Genomic DNA, 24,465 nt, shown 5'->3' with positions numbered 1-24,465 from the left:
CATACAAGCAGCGGATCTTGCTCGTTGTTTCGCTTCCCGGGAAATGTAGTTCATTGGGCGATTTCCACATAAATGTTACTCTTCTGTTTTTATGACAAACTGCGACTTTCTTGACTTTAATAATTATCTTTTAAATTGACAAACATCATATGTGTAATTCAGAGCACAGTTGACGGAATAAAAAGATAAGTTGTCTCTCGCCGCCATTGACTACCATATTTTTTCTGAAATAGAGCCGGAAGCGGAGGGGAGGGGCTTAGGCTCTCTATTTGTCTGTGTACTCCGGTTAAAAAAGGCAGGGAAGGGCGAAAGACTTAATCGAATCTCTTAATTAGTGTATGAATTGCATCGAAGATCACTTCTTTTGTTATTCCGTCGGTTTGTTTAATTTTGTCTTTTTCCTTTGCTCTCATTTTCTTGGGATTCGGGCTGGGCAGAGGTGTATGGTCACATCTTGTTTTGGCAGTTTCTATCATCATATCTTCGATTTCTTCATCACATGCCTTAGCGAGAGCATTGAAGTTGTAGTCATGGTCATGATCCACGGTATCTGCTTGATTGGTGTTGTTAGCCATCGTAAATGTTTTTTTTTTTTTTTTTTTAGAGGTAACAGTTTTCAATCTAATTTTCCTCAGAGCCTGCATAAGCGTGACCGCTCACCCCACCATCTCCCCTATCCTGGAGAGAGTGAAGTACTAAGTGCTAATGTTGATTTCTGTCTAGATAAACATTTTGCAAAAGAAAACCTCAAAAAGGTTAATTATAGGTTAATTATAGATAAAGTAAGAGAGAAACACTTGTTCACCTGTCATTTTCCTCAGCTGTAGGCAAAGGCAAGCACACATTTCAAATCAGTGCTTTTCCCGGGAGACTAGCGCTAAATGAATCCCCTATCTTAGCGCCATCTACTGTTTTAGAAGAGGAAGTTGCTCAACTGTAGCCTGACGTCGTCATACTCAGATTCTAATCAGAATGTCAAGTCAAGTCATCCTCATTTATATATAGCGCTTTCAACAATGTAGATCGTTTCAAAGCAGCTTTACAGAGATAAACTTAATATAATTTAAGGTAACAGAGATTGGTTTGGTCTTAGCGGTTCTTGAATAATGTTATTTTCCAGCTAAAGTTAGTTTTGATTGATTCACTTCCGTTGAAATGATCATTTGTTATTAAATTAGGGGCCGCTAAGATGACACCGTTCTCTAAACAGACTTTAAACGTGAACCTGTGATAAATGCTGATGGCGTTCACATGCGTATTAAGAATTGATTCTATAGTTATGTGCGTTTGAATATATGTAAATATATGCAATATGTGCAGAGAATGTGAGTCTGATACTGCCCAAGGGGGTAATCCATCAGCCGGAAGTTGAAGCTGCCTCTGGGGGCCGCCATTGTAGCTGGCTATCACCTGCTGTTAGCATCCCATTGACTCCCATTCATTTTGGCGTCACTTTGACAGCGAATAACTTTACATCTGAGGCGTCCAAAGACTCCATTTGTCCATTATTTATTTCTAAAGAAACACGACAATGTATAAAAGGCTCCATTACTTTGTATCTTACGTTATGGCCCCGTAGAAGCCATTCTTGTAAAAATAGGCTAACGATTGCGTCATAACCACGGGACGCTCTGTCGCACAGTAGAGAAATTACCGTAAAGACAGAAGTAGAAGCTCGTAGGGAATCGTTTACTGTCTATGAGGCAATCGGGTGGACCTGGAGGCATAAAGTCAAGGGAGAAGCCCATAGATAGAGAGTTCATAAAAGCAACGGGACAAAATATTTCAACAACAGATTTGTTTCAGATTTCAATTCAGATTTGTCCCGGCACAGCTACTAGAAGGTCAGAACGGTTGCTCACGTGACAACTACGTCGTCAAGCTCAGTTTGAGCCTGCGCAGAACGCTTGGCTATCAGGAAGTGAGGGCTTCAACTCTCTCCGTTGAAATCAACGGGGTCGCTGTGTCCATTTCTTTTACTGTCTATGATACTGCCCTGCCCCATTGGGCCAGTAGCACCTCATTGCAGTACACGAGATCCAGGGGGCGGAGTTGGATCCAGATCTAAGGGGTGGAGATGGGTATGGGGTGGGGTTAGGGATCAGGGGGTGGAGATGGGTAGGTTTAGGTGTGTTCTGCAGTGAGGACCATCTCCATTGGGCTGTGACTATGGGGCGTGTTTCAACCGAACCAGGAAAAAAATTCCTCTGCACTCAATATACCGAATCCCGTAGGAAGGACGGCAAAAACATTTTTCCGATCGACAAATGCCTTGATCGCGGTTCTCTGTTCCTCTTTTAAAATGAATGCGCTGTCTAGATCTTCTATAACAGACGCGACGGCTGAATCTACACATCTAAATTCTCCAGCGACAGAGCCATTCTTTGTTGTAAACGAATTCAACCCAAGCGCTCTTTGGTGACGTGGATGATTACGTGCCTGTTGATCATCTGTCCATCATCATATAGCCTAAAGCCCGCCCTGAATATTTGATTGGTCCGAACAGCTTTGGTTCGGGCATACTTGCTTCACAACGGATCAAGTCCAGACCGAACTTCCCATCCTCAAATGTTGTGGGCGGAGCTAAGTTCGGCTGGCATCCAGGCTAGCTCAACTGCATTTGTGAGAAAATCTGCCTGGACACATATAAGAGAAAATCGAGCCGAGAGATCTCATAAAAAGCCAAGTGTCTCACTATCATAACAGACGCATTTGTATGCATAGATTTTGTTCAAATGTTACATGCAATTTGTAGGATGGTTTGTATTTATTTGTGAAATATTATCTAGGCTCATTTATTTATATTTGAAAAACACAATGCATGTTACTCCACTGCATTTTCTCTCAAATTGGACTTTGTTCTTGCACATTGCTTTCTGTTTGTTTGCGAGTTAAGTTTTCCTTTGCTAATAAGCAGATCGAGTTTGTTTGCGAGTCAAGTTTTCCTCTGCAAAGCAGATCGAGTTTGTTTGCAAAATCCTGGATTTGTTTGTTTAATTATGGCACAATATTAACTCCATATAGGCTAACCAGAAAAGCGCTATATAATTGTAACAAATTATTATTATTATTATTATTAGAATAAGCTTTTTCTAGAAAGAATGTATCTTGTTGCCTACATTAAGCTTTAAGTTATATCTCAAGAGTATCCTAGTAATTTTCTTAATATGTAGAACATTTTGGCAAAATAAACAAATGTGAGTGCGAAATATTTCTGTCGGGGATTTGTCATTGTGTCGCAACGCTTCCATATAATCCATAATGCATGCAGCATCCATATCGATTATGTTTTAAGTTTAATAATGTGTTCGTAATGCAATATATAGCTTTATAGATACTTAAAGTAAGAAGTGTTTTTTATTTATTTATCTTATGTCCACATTTCACGCAGACTGAGTGCGCATGTTTGTCTCATGGTCCAGTGAAATACTCGCTGTGTGCCACCTGGGAGCGGTAAACGCGCTATTGAATTGAATGAACGACGGTGACGCAAAAGCTTCACGAACGAACAAGATCAGACAGACTCTGGCATGTCATTGTTAGCTGTTCCTGTCACCCTTACCGGGGTCGTTTGTTCATCCCAGCTTTAAAAAGTTATTCGCAGTCATTGTGTGCCGACCGTGTACGTGGGCGTAAAGTGCAGAAGAGAAAACGGGAGGCATGTGAAGTTACTGTCTGACACTTTCACCAGTGATGAAGAATTCAGTGGAAGATGAGTGCGCTGATTCAGGAGCGGAGACCGGAGGGTGAGCTATAATAAAGAACTTATTTTGTTAAGATAATTAAATAACGTACTGCGAATATCCAAAATGCACTAGCTTAGACGCCGATGTGATACAAACATCAATGCGCTTAGAAGAAAGAATCTGATTCATTTAAAGTGAGTCATTTGACGAGGATTCTGATTCATTATCCACGCAAGTCATTTAATAAAAAAAATATTTGACAAGACGCCTTATTGAAGTTTTCTTGTTTCGTTTCTAACTTACCTCTTTTGCCCCATTTCTCATTTAACCATCTGTTGTTTGGCATTAACACCTTCTGGCGCAGAGATTTACTGATGAAAAGTAGCTGGAAAGCTAATGAGTTCAGCTGTTGTTGCATGCTTCTAGGCTGATTAGCCCAAGAGAGTGACAGAAGTATCCATACTAATCACATAGCTCTCACATCAGCTCTCTACCTGAGATTTAACTCTTTTATTATTTCAAAGTCATGTGTGATCTGTACCATCATTCTGTGCTTTCAGCTGTGAACGATGAAAAGATGCATCCTGGTTTGTTTTTAGGTATGTCACATCATAATGGCTGTGTTGTAGGTGTAGGTACTGCTTTAGTAGGACTGTAGTCTTGGCACATTGATTAAATCCTACATTCTGGAGTACATGTGACTGTGTATATAATCTGTTTTAGAATATTATTTCTTTAGATATGCTAGAATAATTTGTTCAGAAGAAAATGGCCTCAGCACCTTTCTAATGATTTCAGTGACAGCCTTCCAGTCTTCAATTAGCTGATGCATTTATCCAAAGCCACTTACAGTACACAGGAGCAACCTTGGGTTTAAGTTCAAATGTTGATAGCTTATCCATCATTGAGTTAGAACCACAACATTTCAGTTAAAAAGTTATTTTTTACCACTGAGATTGATCATCTAGTTCTAGATCTATTCTAGATCAAACTTATCCTTTAAATGGACAAAAATGTCTGAAAGAAATTTATCTGACCTAAAAATGCGTTGTATCTCTCGATGATCCGGTAAAAATATGAAGGATTTGTTCCCATTTGTAAATACCGTATAGCCTATTGAATATCTCCCACGTAGTGGTTTTCAGATTAGGTTTACGTGGGAGTTTTATTGCTAATTGTTGTGTGCCTCATATTCTCATTTAGTTTGTTTCCAAAACAGTAACTGACTGTAAACTGCATGAATGGCAGTAGATCAGAGAATTAAAAAAAATGCTTTCTAATGATGCTCAAGAGTTCATTGTTGAAGTGTGAGACTAATAAAAATCAACAGAAAATTCACCACCTCTGTCACCTACATTAAGATTTTCATTGTATACAGCACTCATTGATTCAGGGTTAGCAAATGTAAAACACATTTGATTCACTATAATGACAATATCGGCCACATTTAGAGGCTTTTATGATACTTTTCTTTGTATTAAATATTACATAGAAACACAAAAGTGCATTTGCTGTTGAATGCCAAGTATAGACCATGGTATGTACAATACAGTTTAAAAGTTTTTGAAAGAAGTCTCTTTTGCTATCATCATTCTATCATTCTAATATGCTTATATGATGCTCAAGAAACATTTCTTATTATTATCAATTTTGAAAACAGTTACCAGAGAAACAGGAAAGACAGCAAGAGAGAGATAGGAAAGGAACAAGATTGACCAGAGAGCGATAAAAGAAAAGAAAAAGCATGTACATGAAAAAAAAAAACTCTAGGTCAATAGCTTGTACTATGAACTATTTTAAACAGGTCTCACTCTTTGTTTGTTTTTAACCTTTCTCTGCAACCGTTGAGCTGGGAGCATAGAAGGTTTTTGACACAAAGCAGCTAAAGACACAATCTTTGATCATAACTTTTGCATATATGTGTGTGTACTGTATACACTAGAGGATCTACTACACACACTATATACCATGACACCCAGGATTGTTTGTCCAGATGTAGGACCTTCCTTTGAAACCTTGGGATCCTAAATCACTCTAGCAGTCTCTAACAAAAGTCTCTTTCTGTTTCTCTCTCCTTTCTGTCATTCACTCTCTTCTCAGGTCTGACTACAGTCTTATGTCATCAGCAAGCAGTGAGTACATGTCATTTGTTGGTACATTCCCCTTGCAATTCAGATTAACTTTCTAATAAAACATGTCTTAATCAAACACATACACACACATTTTCAAGTCATATCTGACTGATTGTCTTGTTGTCTTGTTCTCACTGGGGTGTTTTTAAGGGACTATTATTTGCACAGCTATTTCTGAAAAGCACATTAGAAATTACAAGTGGAAGATTTCAGTTAGTTAAAACACTTGACAATTGTTGCCATGACAGTGAGATTAGTTTGTTCTCGAAATCACAGCTTCAAGTGTTTCGCAGCTCTAACACCTCCGCTTGTTTGTGTGTGAGTGCCTGCTTGTGTGTGTGTCTGTGGCTGACCTTTCCATGTGGCTGTGTTGGGCCCAGTCTGTTTCCCTATGGAGGGATTAATGTCCAATATTAGCCCATTAATCTGGGCAGCAGGAAACACTCCTCCCAGTGACAATGCAGGAAGAACTCTCTCACTCACCCACTCACATATAGACACACTCACCTACTCACACACGCATACACACTCTAAAACCTAGAGCCCATCAAGGACACCGCATAATAGACTGTGTATAATTTACTAAAGAATGAAGAAAAGTGGTTCAGTGGGGAATCAGGGACAGAAAATGAAGAAAACAGAATGAGACTGTTTGAGAAATAAGGAGAGAGGGGGAGAAAGAGAGGGTCTGTCTCTCTCTCTCTCTCTCTCTCTCTCTCTCTCTCTCTCACACACACTCACACACACACACACACACACACACACACTCATATATATACGACAGGGTGCAATTTATAATGTTATTAGAGTCATTTTGAATTCATATTCCATTGTCTTTTTCTTTATCAAAACACCTCCACATGGAAGGGAAATGTTTTTCACTTTTTTCCACCACATTTCCCTTTATTGTTTCTGCATTCTCTCTCTTTTTCAACAGTATGACAATATATTTCTTGAAATGCTGCCATGAATAACTGCATACTGGTGCATCATCAGTCATGTCAGCATTTCGTCGCTTCTGCAGCTCATCAGATTTTGTCTGGAACCATGTGCACAACACTTTCCTCTCTATATCTTTGTTTTGTCACATCACTAACAACTTCAATGCACTGCATAAACAGAATCTGGAGGCGAATGCATATTCTCTGAAATCTGTGTTCCCTCTTTATATCTCTGTACATTTACTTTTCTACACTGAAAAAAAGAGAAATGCTTCATGTGGTTACATCTAAATTAATTGACTTTAATTCAAATCAAAAATATTATTTAACATCAATCAGTCAACCTAAATGCATTATGTTACACCAACAAGATTAAATATAAGGGGCAGATAAGAGAGAAATAGCCACAATTGCAGGTCACCACTTTTACAGTGTAGGAACGGCACCAGATTGTGGTGTATATTAGGGATGGTTAAGCTGGTGCTAAACTTATTTAATGGTGTTGCTTAAGTCTCACACAGCCAAACAGATTAAATTCCATTATAGACTCAACTGAGATTACAGATGGTTTAAAGTGATCAAGCTCAAGTTCTTGATACTAGCTGAACGCAGAGCTGCGTCTCATAGTCAGGAAAGATACACAGAAATTTACAGACCAGCTTTCCCTTATTTAGACATATGCTAACATGAGAATATGCTGCTGTATTTCAACCCTGTTACAGTAAGTTTGGAATTTATTAATAATATGAAAAGATAACTTAGTAAATTATGGTAGTATCACTGCCTTGTAATAATTCACAAATTATATAAAAAAAAAAAAAAAAAACTAATAACATTAATGTCACAATCCTCAGTCACCAGACCAGTCCCCTTCCTCCTGGCTCACACCTGCACACACCTCACAATCATTCACACCTGCCATTAATCACCATCAGCTCCACTCTATTTAAGCCTGCTCCACACGCTCATCAGTGTCTGGTCTCGTTGTTCAACACTGTCCATCGAACTGTGACTTATCACTCTCATCACAATCTGCAATCCTGAGACTCACCTGCTAACTTCCTGTGTGTTATTCAATAAACTCTATTCAGATTTTACCTGTGTCTGTATTCTTCTGTTCCGTGACAGAAGACCAGACCTTAAAATGGATTTGCTGATGTGGCTCGTGAGGTTTTTTTTAACTGAAAAATCTTTGACGACAAGACCCTGCCAGACACCTCTGGGCTGAACTGGAGGGGTGCTATCATCCGGTGTCTGGAGAGTGTTTACCCCCGGTCCAGAACACAGCCGTGCCCAGAGTCCATTCCACCACCATCGACCACGTAGGAATCATGTGAGCCCCTCGCAGATGGAGAGCTACCACCCTCCGCGACGCGTTAGCCAGTGCCCGAAGATAAGAGGTCAGCGGCTTTAAGAATGTCTAGCCTTCATCTGCTTCCATCACCACCCTGCTCAGCCAGTCCTCCAGCCCCGCCTCTGCTGGAGGTTGTCAGCCCTTTGTCATCTCCTGTAATGCCAAGCACTCACGTTGAGCTTCAGGTCCTACAACCACTATCAGTGCCTGAGCGGATAGATCCAGTGGCTCCGCCTCCAGCCTCAGGTCATCTCGCTCCGCCTCGGCCCATCAACCTGTGTCGGCTCCACCTTGGCTCCTCCCACCTTCGACTCCACCAGACACCCTCGGCCTTTCAACTCCACTGGGTTGCCTCGTCCCACCGGCTCCCCCTTGATCAGTCGTCACACCACCTCCGCCACGGACTTGCGGATCTTCCGCTACGCTCCATTCCTCCACCCCTATGGCTGCAGCAGGCTCCTCCTTCCCTTCGGTTACGCCTCGGTCCTCCATCACACCGGTATCACCTCAGTCCTCGGGCAGTCTGGCTCCTCCTCAGACAATTGTCGCCGCGGCATCGCCTTGGACTCCTGTGCCAGAGATGTCGCTCTTCTCCATTGGCTCTCCGTCTGCGCCCTGGGATCCATCGGCTCCCCCTCTGTAGGTCGTCCCCCAGTTGATGTCAGCCTCCACCTTGGCTCCTCTCTCCCTCAACTCCACCGTGGGGTGTCGGCTCTGTGTCTGTGCCTTCTGACGGATACCAACATTGCCGCCGGGGTCTCGTCGTCCGTCTGTCACCATTCTTCCGCCGCCTGCTAACACCATCCCTTCGCCTGCTCCTCTTACCATCTCCATGCCCCCCTCCTAAGCCTCCGTCTTCACCTCTTCAAGCCGTGGGGTCACTCCTTCTGGGAGGAAGGAGTACTGTCACAATCCTCAGTCACCTGACCAGTCACCTTGCACTACATTTCCCATAATCCCTCCTGGCTCACACTTGCACACACTTCACAATCATGCGCACCTGCCATCAATCACCTTCATCAGCTCCAATCTATTTAAGCCTGCTCCACACACACATCAGCATCTGGTCTCATAGTTCAACACTGAACCTCTAAGCTCTACCTTACTTACCTGTGGATTACTTACCTGTGCATTGAACTGTCCCGCCCTTCGTCTTCAGTCTTCTTGTGTGTCATTGACTATGTTTACATGTAGCCAATAACCCGTTCAAAACCGGGATATTAGCAATAACCCGGTCGCGCACGGCCATGTAAACACCGGCAAAAACCCGAATATGCTCATATCCCGGATTTTTAAAACCGGGATATGATCCCTGGGGTACCCCTTTTCTAACCCGAATTTTTGGTCATGTAAACGCGCATCGGCATATCCCCATAGTGATTTGTGTTCTGCGCATGTTCTATTTGCAAGGAATCTTGGTCTTTTGAGTAGAGGAACTTCTCAGCGCATACAAAAACCCGCGTGCAGTATACCGGAAGTAAACATGGCGAGACGCAGCACAGCATACTATTGGAGCGAGGTCAGTACCAGCACCAAAGCGCAAAGAAAGGCGATCGCTATCTGCCCCGAACTATTCATTATCCGCGTGTTGCTGCTATTGTTGTTGTCTTTGGATACAGGAAGAAGAATCGGAAATGACGCATAGTGCGTCTTAAGGTTGTCCCAGAGCCATAAGCCGCTTTCCGACCAAGTAGTTACAGGAACTTAGTTATAGGAACTGTCCACTTCTAAATAGTTCTAAGAACTACTGTACCCAAACTCGGTTTTGCTGTTTGCGTTCGCACTGGCCAAGTGGCCATAGGAACTGGTAGGAGGGGTAAGGGAGTGACGCAAGCACGGCGGCGGCGGCGCCACATACAACAACAAACCAGCGTGGAGGAGGCTATCGGAATGTTCCTGTTCTGCCTTGCCGGGACCTTAATAACGCAGTACGAACGGCGGCGTAAAAAGATCTTGAGTTCTGTACAGAGAAACACAGAAGACGAAGGCTCCAGCGTAATATGATCTTAAGTAATATGATGGAAGAAGATAGAAGAGCAGAGCGCAGGAGGCAAACAAAACGACGGGTAAGTTTAGCAAGCATTAGCAATTAGCTGGTTGAATGCGTTATGTTTGTCTTAAGTTATGAGTTAGCATAGCCTACATAGGCGAATTGCAACAGACAGTGAAGAAAATGTGTTGACAGTGGGCGTGACTTATAAGTTGAACCAATCAACGTAGACCTAGGGAAAGGGAACTAAAAAAGTCCTCGCTCTAGACTAGGTACTGAAAGTGTTATAGGAACTACGGTCTGAGGAACTAAAAAATCCCCAACTTAGTCCGGTCGGAACACGCGAAAAAAAGGGTTATAGGAACGTTAGGTTCTAGGAACTGCAAAAGTCTCTCCGGTCGGAAAGCAGCTAAAGAGAGAAAGAGTTGCGACACTCCCATAGACCGCCATAGGAACTTTGGAATGCGGAAGTAACGCGTGTCGTGGAGCAGCCAATAGTTCCAAACACGCATTGAACCCCATTCATTTTCAGTGCTTCGGAAGTACGCTCGCTGATAAATTAATGAAATTACTGTATTTTTTTACTTTTACACACATTAGCCGACCTCTCGTGAATCTAGTCTGTAGAATATAATATTTTTAATAATATTTTATATGTATGTATATATATATATATATATATATATATATATATATAGCCTATATATAATATTATACATACACACACACACACACACACAATTCATTTATTTAAATGGGTTAGGGTTATGCATATACACTCACCGGCCACTTTATTAGGTACCCCATGCTAGTAACGGGTTGGACCCCCTTTTGCCTTCAGAACTGCCTCAATTCTTCGTGGCATAGATTCAACAAGGTGCTGGAAGCATTCCTCAGGGAGTTTGGTCCATATTGACATGATGGCATCACACAGTTGCCGCAGATTTGTCGGCTGCACATCCATGATGCGAATCTCCCGTTCCACCACATCCCAAAGATGCTCTATTGGGTTGAGATCTGGTGACTGTGGAGGCCATTTTAGTACAGTGAACTCATTGTCATGTTCAAGAAACCAATTTGAAATGATTAGAGCTTTGTGACATGGTGGAAGTAGCCATCAGAGGATGGGTACATGGTGGCCATAAAGGGATGGACATGGTCAGAAACAATGCTCAGGTAGGCCGTGGCATTTAAACCATGCCCAATTGGCACTAAGGGGCCTAAAGTGTGCCAGGAAAACATCCCCCACACCATTACACCACCACCACCAGCCTGCACAGTGGTAACAAGGCATGATGGTTCCATGTTCTCATTCTGTTTACGCCAAATTCTGACTCTAACATCTGAATGTCTCAACAGAAATCGAGACTCATCAGACCAGGCAACATTTTTCCAGTCTTCAACTGTTCAATTTTGGTGAGCTCTTGCAAATTGTAGCCTCTTTTTCCTATTTGTAGTGGAGATGAGTGGTACCCGGTGGAGTCTTCTGCTGTTGTAGCCCATCCGCCTCAAGGTTGTGCGTGTTGTGGCTTCACAAATGCTTTGCTGCATACCTCGGTTGTAACGAGTGGTTATTTCAGTCACTGTTGCCCTTCTATCAGCTCGAACCAGTCTGGCCATTCTCCTCTGACCTCTGGCATCAACAAGGCATTTCCGCCCACAGAACTGCCGCTCACTGGATGTTTTTTCTTTTTCGGACCATTCTCTGTAAACCCTAGAGATGGTTGTGCGTGAAAATCCCAGTAGATTAGCAGTTTCTGAAATACTCAGACCAGCCCTTCTGGCACCAACAATCATGCCACGTTCAAAGTCACTCAAATCACCTTTCTTCCCCATACTGATGCTCGGTTTGAACTGCAGGAGATTGTCTTGACCATGTCTACATGCCTAAATGCACGTAGTTGCCGCCATGTGATTGGCTGCTTAGAAATTAAGTGTTAACGAGCAGTTGGACAGGTGTACCTAATAAAGTGGCCGGTGAGTGTATGTGCTTATATGTATTTAGGAACATATCTCTCCGGTTTAATTTTATGAAGAATATTTTTCGGTTGAATATTTACCGAACATTGCTGTATATAGTCGTTGCTTTCTACGTTATGTGAGCAGTCTATTTCCCTCCTAAATCATTCATTTGTACATGCACAGCCTAATTATTTATATTTTATGTTGGTTGGAGTTCTGAACGGACTGCAGACCTCTTTGCGTGATCACGAAGGTAGGCTAATGGCTGAATCGGAATTTATAAGCAAGATCACGGGAATCAATAGCCTAATACAGCCCAGTTGTGCTAAAATAAATATCATGAGACGTCCATCATCAGATGAATGACATGGAAAAGTTAAGTTAGAGCCGCTAAAGCTAGTGCTATACTATGCGAACATGAACACCTAAGCTTTTCCCTCCAAAATTATAGCCTAAAACTTATCTAAGTTGTCACCCTGCCTCTCCAAATGCAAAACTGACATTAACAAAATGCAATAACAGCTTAAAAAGTACTTAGGTGTGTGTTTTATTTTATATCTACCGTTTAATAATGCAATCGCTGCCGTCTGTCCATAGAAGAACATGACAGCCCGCGTATGTTTTGGAACTATTGGGGCTTACATGAACCACGTGACAGCCGTCGCGGCGACATCAAAGCGTGTCGCAACTTTCTGGGTTGTCCGTACGTCGCCGTTTACATCGGGATATTGCAATTCCACAGGAGAAACTCTCTGCTCACGCATGTAAACGGGTTATTCCTAATGTTTCAGAAACCCGAATAGTGACCTTAACCCGACCATAACCCGAAAATTGGCTGCATGTAAACGTAGTAAATGTCTGCCAGTCTTCAGTCCACCAGCCACTTCTCTTCTCTACCTGCAACAGATAAGACTTATCACTCGCATGCCAGTATCACCATCATGATCTGTAATCCAGAGATTCACCTGCTAACTTCCTATGTGTTATTCAATAAACTCTATTCAGATTTTACCTGTCTGCATTCTTCTGTTCTGTGACAATTAGGCTTCTCTTGATGCATTTCACTAGATGTTTCTGCTAATCCTCATACGTTGAAAAATATTTAGGGTTGTTACAGATTGCAATAACCTCAATGTGTGCCGATATTTTTGGAGAAAAAACCCCCCAATAGTGTAACCATTATAATATACTGATAGTGTTCAAAACATGTCAGAATGATCAAAACATTAATTTAAAAGGGGTAAATATCACAGCATAACTTAACATTTGTAAAAAAAAAAAAAATAATAATAATTCCGTATAAGCCATTAACGTGATAAATGGGTACTTGCAAACTGGAATATGAACAAATAAACCAATGAAAAAACAACACTTAAAAAATAAAATTACTTTTATTTTAACATTTCCTTTGAGTTAAATCTATAAAACAATTTGAAGTAGTTCAATATCTGTGATTTCTTAATTGCATTAGTAATAAGTCAAAGGATACCGTTTCCTGAGAATCAACCGTGTGTCTGCGGGGCAAAGTGCCATATCATTCACATTTAATTTCTTCCAGCTGAAAGCTTTTGGCAATTGAAATTATTAACTGGATCACATTAGGTCTGTCGTGAGACTGTCTGCATATGTGTATTCAATCTAGAGGTCATATAGTAGAAAAAATATTGTATGGTTGTAAGTCTGAGCAAGTACCTTTGCTTAGCGAATATATAGGCTACTGCTTAGTTTTTCTACACTGATTAATTGAAAGGATCCTTCATTGAATGATGTGTGTCAGTTACACCTGCAAGAGTGCAGTGCAACTAGAGAAGTGTGTTTACTTGCGTGAGTGTGTTTTTGTGTGTACGTGTGTAAGAGCATAGCGTTCCCTCGGCCTCTGGTGCCCCCAACCTTAAACAACAAACAAACTGGGACGAGTCCCATGAGTCAGGAGACATAGTTGGGGGGGGGGGGAGTGGAGGAAAAGAAAGAGGCAGGTGTCCATGCCCTGCCACTTTCTGCTATATATACTGAGAAAAATGTTTGATTCTGTGTTTGTTAGAGTAGCTATAAACAATAACTGTGTTCTCATAATAACAACACAAAGATATATCTTGCTGCTATAGATTATAGCAGCCAGACGGATGGATATATCAATACAAGGGTTTGCTACATTATGCAGCATTTCTTAGAATGTTGAGAGATCATGTTTTTACATCACGGCATACTATTACAATTGTTTCCTATGAGATTTTCTCTAATTCCTGCTCATGAATATTGAGGTTTGATTTCTGCAATCATAAAATGTCATTGCAGAAATCAAACAATGTCACATATGCCTTTATCACTTTGTTAACTGGGTCTTTTATGAACTTTTGTGCTCAAGGATATTTGTGAGTGTGTGTGCTAGGTCTGGTCAAAGGTTCAGTGGAAAGGCAAACCTTTTTCAGAAGTCCTACAGGGAGCCAAAGCATTTCTCCAGGGTTACTAACCATCCACTAATGCAACTAATGAGGCTGTACTGTTCACTATACAGCCTGATTACAGAACATGAGCACATGGATGAAAAGATTTCATTCAGTCTTGAGAGCCCATCCATTTTTTTTTCATTTCCCGCAGTGCTTTCCTTTATAGAAGTCAAAGTTGAAGTAAGTTTGCCAGAACAAAGCAGAACATGTAACACACAAATACACCTCATATAAATAAAGGCAAGAACTAGTGTGTGGTAGGCATGGTAGCAGTGCACAAACTGAGGGAAGTCTGGGGAAGCATATATCCCAAATAAGGGATAAATGACTTACCATATACTTATTTCCCTAAATATTTTTGCAGTAGAAAACATAATGACAACATTAATTTGCTTTAACCCTCTGGGGTCCTTCATTTCAGGGTCACACTCAGGGTCTTCGGGACCAAATGGTCCGGAAGGGTTTAATTCATATTTATTAAAAGAAAATCATACATATTTTTTTTACTTGTTTTTTATAAAAAAAAATCTTTTATTTTTTGGTGTTTTGAGAAAATTTTATGATTTATAATTAATATTTATGCAATAATTATGACCCATTTTTTCCCATTGAATATAATATAATTTTTTTATAAATATGTTTTTTTTTTTGTTTTTTTTTTAAGCTGTTTTTCATTTTAGAGTCAAGCCTAGGCCTCATGAAAACAATTTTTGAAATGAGATGGATGCCATCTGCTGGACACACTGAGCATTTTTATCACGCAATAGCACATTTTTACCACTAGTGGATTTACAGCTCTCTGTAGAAAGGGTTCAGAATTCTTGTGAGTTTTGCACATCTTTGACAATTTTTTTCAGGTTGTTGATTTTAAAATATAATAACAGATTCTCAAAGACTATTTTTTGTCTTTTTTTTTGTTTGTTTGTTTGGTTTAAATGGTAATTTGAACTGCCAGTTTTACTTTATAATACAGTCAAACCTGAACATTGCATTAGAAAGAGAACAAATGGAAGCATTTTGTTACCCAATGTTTAATTCTAACTTAATTCTAACTTAATAAAAATTCAATTCTTTCAGTCTTAACATATTTTTATTAATCTTTCACAGTAAACATTTTGAATTTAATGAACAGTATTCAATGAACAGTAACTGAAAATTTAATGAACAAAATCAGTGAACGGTAACTGAAAATTCAATGAACAAAATCAATGAACAGTAACTGGTAACATCAAATAATGATCAAAAAACTAAAATAAGTAGTAATAGCAAAAGTATAATAATTATCAAACAGTAAATTAAAGAAATAAAAAAGTATATTTACATATAAAAGTATATAAAAACTATATTTACAGTAACTGGTAACTTCAAATAATGATCAAAAAAACTAAAATAAGTAGTAATAGCAAAAGTATAATAATTATCAAACAATAAATTAAACAGGTGCTGCAATAGGCCTGGAGGTTACTAGGGGAGAATTCCATCCTTTGATCTAATCTCTCTCTCTCTCTCTCTCTCTCTCTCTCTCTCTCTCTCTCTCTCTCTCTCTCTCTCTCTCTCTCTCTCTCTCTCTCTCTCTCTCTCTCTCTCTCTCTCTCTCTCTCTCTCTCTCTCTCTCTCTCTCTCTCTCTCTCTCTCTCTGTGTGTGTGTCAACAGATGCTGTGATTGGCTTCTTGTTTTTATAAACAGGTACTGCATAGGCCTAGTTGTTACTAGGAAATAATTTCATCCTTAGAAATTACTCCAGTGTCTCCTTTATTTGATTCATTGATTTGTTTTCACATATTTTCACATTTCTCTGTTACAGTTTCACATTACCCTATGTCTGTTTGTGTGTGTGAGTTTGTCTATTTTCCAACCTTGATGGCTTACAGACTCATGCTTTCATTGCTGTGCACTTTATGTCTTACATTGATGAATAATTGCTTTTATTTCAGACATTTCCCAAAATTAGCTTTCATTTGTGTGTGTGTGTGAGTGTGTGTGTGTATGTGTGTGTGTCTGTTTTGCACTCTTGATGTTTTAGAGATTCACCCCTTCACTGTTGAGTCCTTTTTTCTGCATCCTGGCTGATTTGTAGATTGTATGCAAAAAAAAAAAAACTCTGACAATTTCCCATTCATTTCCTATGGGGGTCATTTTTGACCAAAGAGCAGAAGTGTGACGACCACTTAGCATGCTTGGATCATGACCTCAATATTTTTTGTTTGTTCACATACCTAATACCATAAAAGTCACCTAGTTTCGTAACATTCCGATGAAGCTGTGATTTTAAAAAATTCAAAACATATTTATGTTATCTGGATTTATTAGTGTGTTTGTGTATAAAAGTGTGTGTGTGTGTGTGTGTGTGTGTGTGTGTGTGTGGATGTGTCTGTTTTGCACTCTTGATGTTTTATAGATTCACCCCTTCACTGTTGTGTGCTTTTTTTCTGGATCGTGGCTGATTTGTTGATTGTACGCACAAAACAACTCTGTATTGTCACATTTTTGTCAATTTCCCATTCATTTCCTATGGCGGGTCCATTTGGACCCGAAGACCCTGAGTGTGACCATTTTTTTTACAACCACTTAGACTATTCAAATCCTGTCCCCAATTTTTTTGGGTGTTCATATACCAAGTACCAACAAAGTCACCAAATTTCGGACCATTCCGATGAAGCTATGATTTTACACATTTTTTTATTTAAATTCTGCGGGTCCATTTGGTCCGAAGAACCCCAGAGGGTTAAACAGTCGGCAAAAGGGTAAATGTAGTGAATTACACATTAATGTGATTTCAGACTGTATTTTCTGTCCCTTTTAAAACTGCACACTTTCCCTTTTGTCTATTTAACCATATTAGATTTGTATTATTAAAATATGAAAAAAATATGAAAAGCAAGAATGGTTTGAGTCCATTTTAAAGGATTGTGTTATAAATTGTGTCCTTAGTTAAAAAGGATTTTAAAAAATAACTTAACTGGATTATTATTACATTTTATTTATATATTACTTTATAAAAATAATTTAAATTGCATGAAATGAAAATTCAATCTATTTTCTAAATGTACGTTAATGGTCTTTGTGAACAATTCATCCATGCATGTTTCATTTTTTAATTAGTAATTTGACCTCGTAATGTTTAATGAATATGTTTAATCCTAACTTTATCTTCCGGTGAAACAACAGACTTATTTCTGCTGATGTATTTTGTACTTCTCCAATTTGGTCCTGTTAAACCCCACACCTTTCTTACAATTCACTGCAATCTCGCATTCAGATCTGCCTCCATCCAATTAACAACCTAAGTCCCCAACCTACATTTTTCTATAATTACAATACACAATACAGAAGAAAAGATCTGTCGCTACATTGTTTAATTGGAATTTATATTATATTGAATTAGTGCAGCAACATTTTTATGGATCATTCTCTTCCTGTCTCTCTATCCACCCACCTCTTGTTATGTCTTTTTGTTAGGTGATTTGTCCATGGGGGACCTACAAGACCCTTTCCTAGTTTCTATCCACATCATCACTGACCCCGGTCAGGCCAAAACGCTCCAGCAAGCTGCTGATCAGGTCCTCTCCTGGCTCCACCCGGAACTTACCCTCTTCAGGGTGTCAGAACGGGCAGGTGGTCTCTCTCGAAAGCCCAAGGCCCACCTACAGCGCGTCACTGAACCGCCATCACACCAGCCATCCTTGGCCGTCATCCTATTTCTACAGGATGAATATGGAGGTGAAGAGAGTCTTAAACGTCTCCACTGTCAGCTGAGATGCCCACCGTGGCGATACCACCACACAGAGCGTGTGAACGGACGAGGGCTGTTACCCCTTTCACCAGCCAGCCAGGACTTTGTTACACTGGCACCAGGCACACCGCTATGGGCACTTCGCCAGGTCCACTATGGCAAAGAGATTGTGCGTTTTACGGTCTACTGTCGCTACGAGACCTACACCGAACAGGTGCGTCTGTACAGGCTGCTCCTGCGCCGAAGGCTTGCCCAGAAGAAGGAGGATTTCTGCTTCTGTGTGGTCTACTCCAACCCTGAGACAGAAATCCAGTTGTCATTCAAGCGGGTGCCCCGAGGCCAGAGCCCCACCCCCACTGAAAATGCTGTGATGGAGATTCGAGTGAGGGATGTCGGTGAACTTGTGCCACTGCTGCCACGCCCCTGCACGCCCATCAGTGACGTCCGCTGGCAAACCAACGATTATGACGGTAACAAAATATTGCTACAGGTAAGACGGAGAGTGTATTATTGGAAAATATAACTTAAAGTAGCCTTAAAAATTTGTACGGCATGTAAATGACATCTCAGATACCATATACTGACTTCTTTCCATGAATTGTGTAAACATTTCAATTACTAAACTATGTGAGTAGAAGTGTATGGAAAATAAAGATTCCGATAGAAAGTTTATGAATCCGACAGTGACATACTAAACTCCATATATTTTACATAGCATTGTATAAACTCTTATTAATCAAGAGACTACATTAAATATTTGTTCTTTTATAAAGTATTATAATTTTTTCACACCACAGTACTGTTGAAATGAACTAGTGAATGCAAAAAGGTGATTAAAATGATAAAAAAACACTTTCCTTTATACATTTTAAATATTCATAAATTGTAACCTAAAAATGTTGATTTAAAAAAGCTCATGACATCAACTAACAGTATACCATTTGAAACCTTTTATCATTATGTTTTACTAAACATGTTTAGTTGAGGAATTCCCAGTAGTATACTACATTACCCACAATCCTATTGATCTCCACGAATCAGATAAGTCACTGTTACCATGGAAATGAGAATCATTGCAAACAGAGTTGTGGTAAGTTTTGTGAGCTGAGACTAAGCTGCCTACCTAACTTTAGTTCATATAAAATGCAGAGTTGTGAATCAGTTTTTTTTTTTTTTTTTTAGATTTAGTGAGCAGCTCATATTCTTTGCATCTCTTGCAGTGGTGTCCTAAGGGTGTTTTTGGTAGAAACCAAAAATGAAAAAAGTGAAGCAGTGTGTTCCCTCTGCTGTCTTCTCTTTCTGAGTCATTACGTAGCTACAGCAGTAAACAACTGCTGCTAGTACTTACATTGATGAAAATAATACAATGTGAATGCCAACCAGAGGGGCTTGAAATTGAAATCAACAAAGCAATCAAACTGGGCATTAGTGTTTAAATATGCACAGATTATAGTGTAATTTAGTATGCTGCAGTTGCATACAGGAAAAAATTATATGCAAAACTTAAATGCTGATGTGTATCCTAGTTGAGATCCAAACACCTCCAGCCTCTTGTGTGTGGACTGGATTCAATGTAAAAGTACTAAACAAACCTAAAGACAGCTTAACACACAAACAGATACAGGTCAATTTTGCCTGACCTGGATTAGCTGCGATCAAAGCAGGTTTGGCTCTCACTCTACAGCTTTTTTACTAATCAACCCCTGCTGGTGCCAAATGGCACAGGGAGGATTTCACACATAATACACATTATCGCTCAAATGAATAAGCAAAAATGTAACTGAGTCTATATACAGACATATAGACAACGTCTCCCACTTAATTCAGTCTCCTCTATATAGTATATAGACTAGTAGCAAATTCAGCTATGCCATCACAATAATTAATTAATCATAGAAATTTACTGTTACTGAATTTTGAGCAAATAAATATTACAGAAGACTTTTTCAAAATAAATCTTACCAAACCCAAACTTTTGAACAGTAGTGTAAATGCATTAAAATACTGTAATTTTTACACTTCAAAACACATGTATTTTGATACTTTACTTTGCCAGTGACCATTTTGTTTACTCACCAAAAACATTTGGTGCTCAGTGAATGTTAATTTGACCCTACAGGAACCCATGAGGAATCCCCAGAGTGAAAAGGAACATAAACTATTCCAAGAGGAAGATATAGCACATACAAATTGTAATTGAATAGAATGACAAAGAGAGAAAAGTATGAATGTGGAGAACGTGGGAAATGTGTGAGTGGAACAGTGAGAAAAAGGGGCACAAAGAGGCTCAAAGATGGATGGAAAACCAAAAAACCTAGAGGAAAATGATCGAGGGAGAGGTAGAGGGATGGAGGGAATGTGCAGTGAGGTGTGAAGCAGAAAACAGTGGAACTTTGTTACTCTCATGCGCACACACTCAAAAATGCTTAAAGAGAAATTTTCCTCTTTTCCTCTCTTACTCTTTCTCTCTCTCACTCCACAGGTGTACAGTTACTTTATCGAAGCCACATTGTGTTTTTTTTGGCAGTTGCAGGAACATGGCTCATTTTCCCAAGCTATTTTTATTTAATGCCAAACTATTATGACGTTACTTAGAAGTTTTAAAGATTTAAAGCAGCTGATAATCAACTTGTTTTGCTTTAGGACCCAGATTTTATTTTTATATAGATTGTCAAGTGGCAACAATTTATAACACAAAAGTAAAAAAATATTGAGATTTATTATATTGCGATGCACTGAATAGGCTCATCAACATTTAAAATTATTAACAGAACACAACACAAACCATATTTATCCTTCAAATTATTTATTTTTATTTTACAGTGTCTTTTGCTCTCCAAAGCTGTATTTATTTGATCATAAATACAGTAAAACATTAATATTGTGTAATATTATTACATTTTAAAATATCTGATTTTGTATTTAGGGATATTTGAGTATATCTATACCTTAGTGCCTACTAATTGCAAATAACACTCTCAATTTGACTTTGTCAGGTGCAGGGTTCACGGTATTACCGCAAACATACCATTGCAAAGTTTTATCACCTTCCTCCTGAAGATCCTCCGGTCACCTCCCTTCCTCCACCAGAGCCGCCCCCTCCTCCTCCTCCACCATACGGTCGCGGCCCTGCCTCCTACCGGAATCGGCGCTACCACCGGAACTCCTCGCGTTTGCGGACCCAGACCCTTCCGTCTCCTGTCACACACGCCTCCAGGACGTCTCCACCTACTCTGTGTGATCAGGAGGGCCGCATGGAGAAGCTCCAGAGGGATGTGGAACTCTTTCGGGCTGGATGGACAGGCCACCGCACACAGTCCCTCTTTTCTCTGCCTACAGATGAGCCCCGCTCCTCGTGTGCCTCCCCGTCAAGCTTCCGTCCTCGCTGCTTCTCTTCCATGGCTGCTCCAATTTTCCGTGTCAATGTCGATACGCTAGTGGGAGCTGAAGAGACAGATGTGGACACAGGACAAACCATCAGCGCCAGCTCTGTGGACCTGTCGGTGGTCTCAGGTTATTCCCATCCACAGCTGAGGCCCCATCTAAAGGCCCCAGCACCACGGCCCAAGTCAGCTCCTCCAACAGATGGAGGTCTTGACTTTGCTGAACTGATCTATAATAACACCTCCTTCTCTGTAAGACAGACTTCTGTGCCGTTTAGAACACAGAGTGTCTCTGCAAAATCCACACCTTGTGTAGTACACAAACCACAGCTGAAGAATGTGTGGGTCTCACAGCCAGATGCGCTGCAGGACAGAGGACAGCAGAACGGCAATGGTATTGCAACAATAGATGACTGTAGTCAAGAAGGCACTGCGGAGGATGAGCAAGAATTTTACATCTGACACGTGCAGGACAGTCATCTCATTAAGATATATGCAGACATTTGGGTAAAAAGAGGGTGATTTTGATGTCTTTTATAATTGTTAGCAGTTGAGTATTTAAATGTGGAAAACCCTAAAAAATAAAAAGATCTGTCATCATTTACTCATCCGCATGTCGTTCCAAACCCATAATACTTTGGGTCATCTTCGAAACACAAAGTAAGATATTTTTAATGAAACCTGAGAGGTTTCTGTCCCTTTCATTGAAAGTCCAGGAGACTAAAACTTAATTAAAAAGAGAATTGAACAGTTTAATCCAAATCTTTTGAAAAGATACAATCACTTTATATGAACAGATTAAATTTAAGCTTTTGTCCCAGTGGAGAGATATTTATGATGACGAATAAATGATGACAGAATTTTGGGGTGAACTATCCCTTTTAAAAGTTTTGATGTTGTTGTAGCAAATATGTTTTATTATCAACATGCCATGCTTAACAATGTGCATTCATAATGAATGACTTTACTTGTTGTATGCGGTGATATTCTGTAGTGTTTCATAATAGTTATATAATAACAAAAGATCAATTGCTGATGTCAGAGAACTCAATAAAGAATATAACTCTACCACCTAGTGGTTGAACATGGCAACTACACAGGTGCTAGACACTTGTATTATGCCACATCACAACTTTATTAGAGAAAAATATGTATTTCTCTACAATTTGTAGAGTTTCACTATTTGTTATATAAGAGTTTAGGAAAATTGTTTTGTTTCTGGCCTGAATGTAATGCTTTACATTATCACATATTTTAAATTATATGTACATACTTTGTTTTAAATATCAGTGACCGAGATTTTATTAGAATGACTTCTGTGCAAAATATCAATGATTATGTGGATAGACAAGAAAATAATCAAGGAATTCATTAATGTTTGCGTTTACAAATATAAAGTAATTATATTATTTTTCAGTTCATGGTGTGAATTACTTGCTATTGATGTGATGTAATAAAACCAAATAATTATTATGTTTATTATAGGGCTTAGCAGCTGTTTCCAGGAGAGAAAAAAAATAAAAAATAAATTGTGGGAAGTTCTTCTCATACTTCTACTACGATTGGTCACTGGGTCTTGTTATAAATTGTTTTAAAATTCTTTATCTAAATGTATTGCATGTTATGTTGCCAATATGTGCACCTGGTCAAACACAGGAAACAAGATTTATACTTCATGGAACTGTGTATGCCTGTTAATCATTATAAGCTATTATGATCTGATTCTGAAATACTGGTGTTCTGCATTAGGTTATTGAGCCATGAAAAAAAAAGTGACTAATTTCTCACGTAGTGTCTCTTTTATTTCAACCACCCTCTGTACATTTTTTCTGAAAACAAAACAATAACATTAACACCAGTCACCTAACTGAATTTCCGTCTCAAAATTATTTCAAAACATGGTTCAATGTAGGGTCAAAGATGTTTTCAACAGTCAAGGCATTCATGTTTCAGTAGATTCATGTATCCTGTTGATGCTCGTGCACATATACATATATACACATACAGGACAGACATGCCTGGGCTCCGTCCTTGTGAGTTGCCCCTCTGTCAGTGCCAGAACACCCCCTCCCCCAACTAATTCCGTGAGCGTACCTGGCACATCGCTACGTCGATACAGGCTCTCAGTGCTAGCGCGCTCCGGCACTGGACTGGGATTCTGTTAATCCGGTCCAGCAGCCACAGAGCTATGGAAATAGGGCAGGAGAGGTGAACGACAGAGAGCACTCACCAAATATCACAGAGCTTTAGTTCCAACACACAAATCTCGGACAGACCATGCTAGAACATAAATCAGCTCTAATAAAGTCAGTTCCTGTGAAGCAGTTGTAAATTAAACATGCGGGGTTTCAATGACAGAATAATCAGTCAAGAATAATTATAATCATCATCATCATCATTATTATTACTACTACTATTAACCTATAACATATATTAATATTACTACTATGACTAATAACCTATTACCTACTATATACAGGTCCTTCTCAAAAAATTAGCATATTGTGATAAAGTTAATTATTTTCCATAATGTAATGATAAAAATTAAACTTTCTTATATTTTAGATTCATTGCACACCAACTGAAATATTTCAGGTCTCTAAAAAATCTAAAAAAAATTAGCATATCATGAAAAGGTTCTCTAAACGAGCTATTAACCTAATCATCTGAATCAACTAATTAACTCTAAACACCTGCAAAAGATTCCTGAGGCTTTTAAAAACTCCCAGCCTGTTTCATTACTCAAGACGGCAATCAAGGGTAAGACTGCCGACCTGACTGCTGTCCAGAAGGCCATCATTGACACCCTCAAGCAAGAGGGTAAGACACAGAAAGA

The 24,465-nt window shown here is 39.6% G+C and overlaps 1 protein-coding gene across 2 annotated transcripts; it reads left to right on the top strand.

Moving 5' to 3' along the window:
• Nucleotides 1–3,444: 3,444 nt before the first annotated feature.
• Nucleotides 3,445–23,188, top strand: LOC130085924 (protein FAM124A). 2 transcript variants are annotated; one of them, XM_056251935.1, is made up of 5 exons: nucleotides 3,445–3,746; nucleotides 4,247–4,285; nucleotides 5,787–5,818; nucleotides 17,973–18,736; nucleotides 21,243–23,188. In XM_056251935.1, the coding sequence occupies exons 3-5, from the start codon at nucleotides 5,803–5,805 to the stop codon at nucleotides 22,089–22,091; spliced, it is 1,629 nt and encodes a 542-aa protein (XP_056107910.1). In that variant the 5' UTR covers nucleotides 3,445–3,746; nucleotides 4,247–4,285; nucleotides 5,787–5,802; the 3' UTR covers nucleotides 22,092–23,188. The 2 variants fall into 2 exon arrangements, with proteins under 2 accessions (XP_056107910.1, XP_056107909.1); XM_056251934.1 differs by lacking the exon at nucleotides 4,247–4,285 and having other exon boundaries at nucleotides 3,446–3,746.
• The last annotated feature ends 1,277 nt before the right edge of the window (nucleotides 23,189–24,465 follow it).

Source organism: Rhinichthys klamathensis, unplaced genomic scaffold (assembly GCF_029890125.1).
Source record: "Rhinichthys klamathensis goyatoka isolate OS25496 unplaced genomic scaffold, OSU_Roscu_1.1 h1tg000090l_1, whole genome shotgun sequence".
Classification (NCBI taxonomy): Eukaryota; Metazoa; Chordata; class Actinopteri; order Cypriniformes; family Leuciscidae; genus Rhinichthys; species Rhinichthys klamathensis.
Note: the sequence above shows the minus strand (reverse complement) of the source record. Positions and strands in the feature narration are given on the sequence as shown.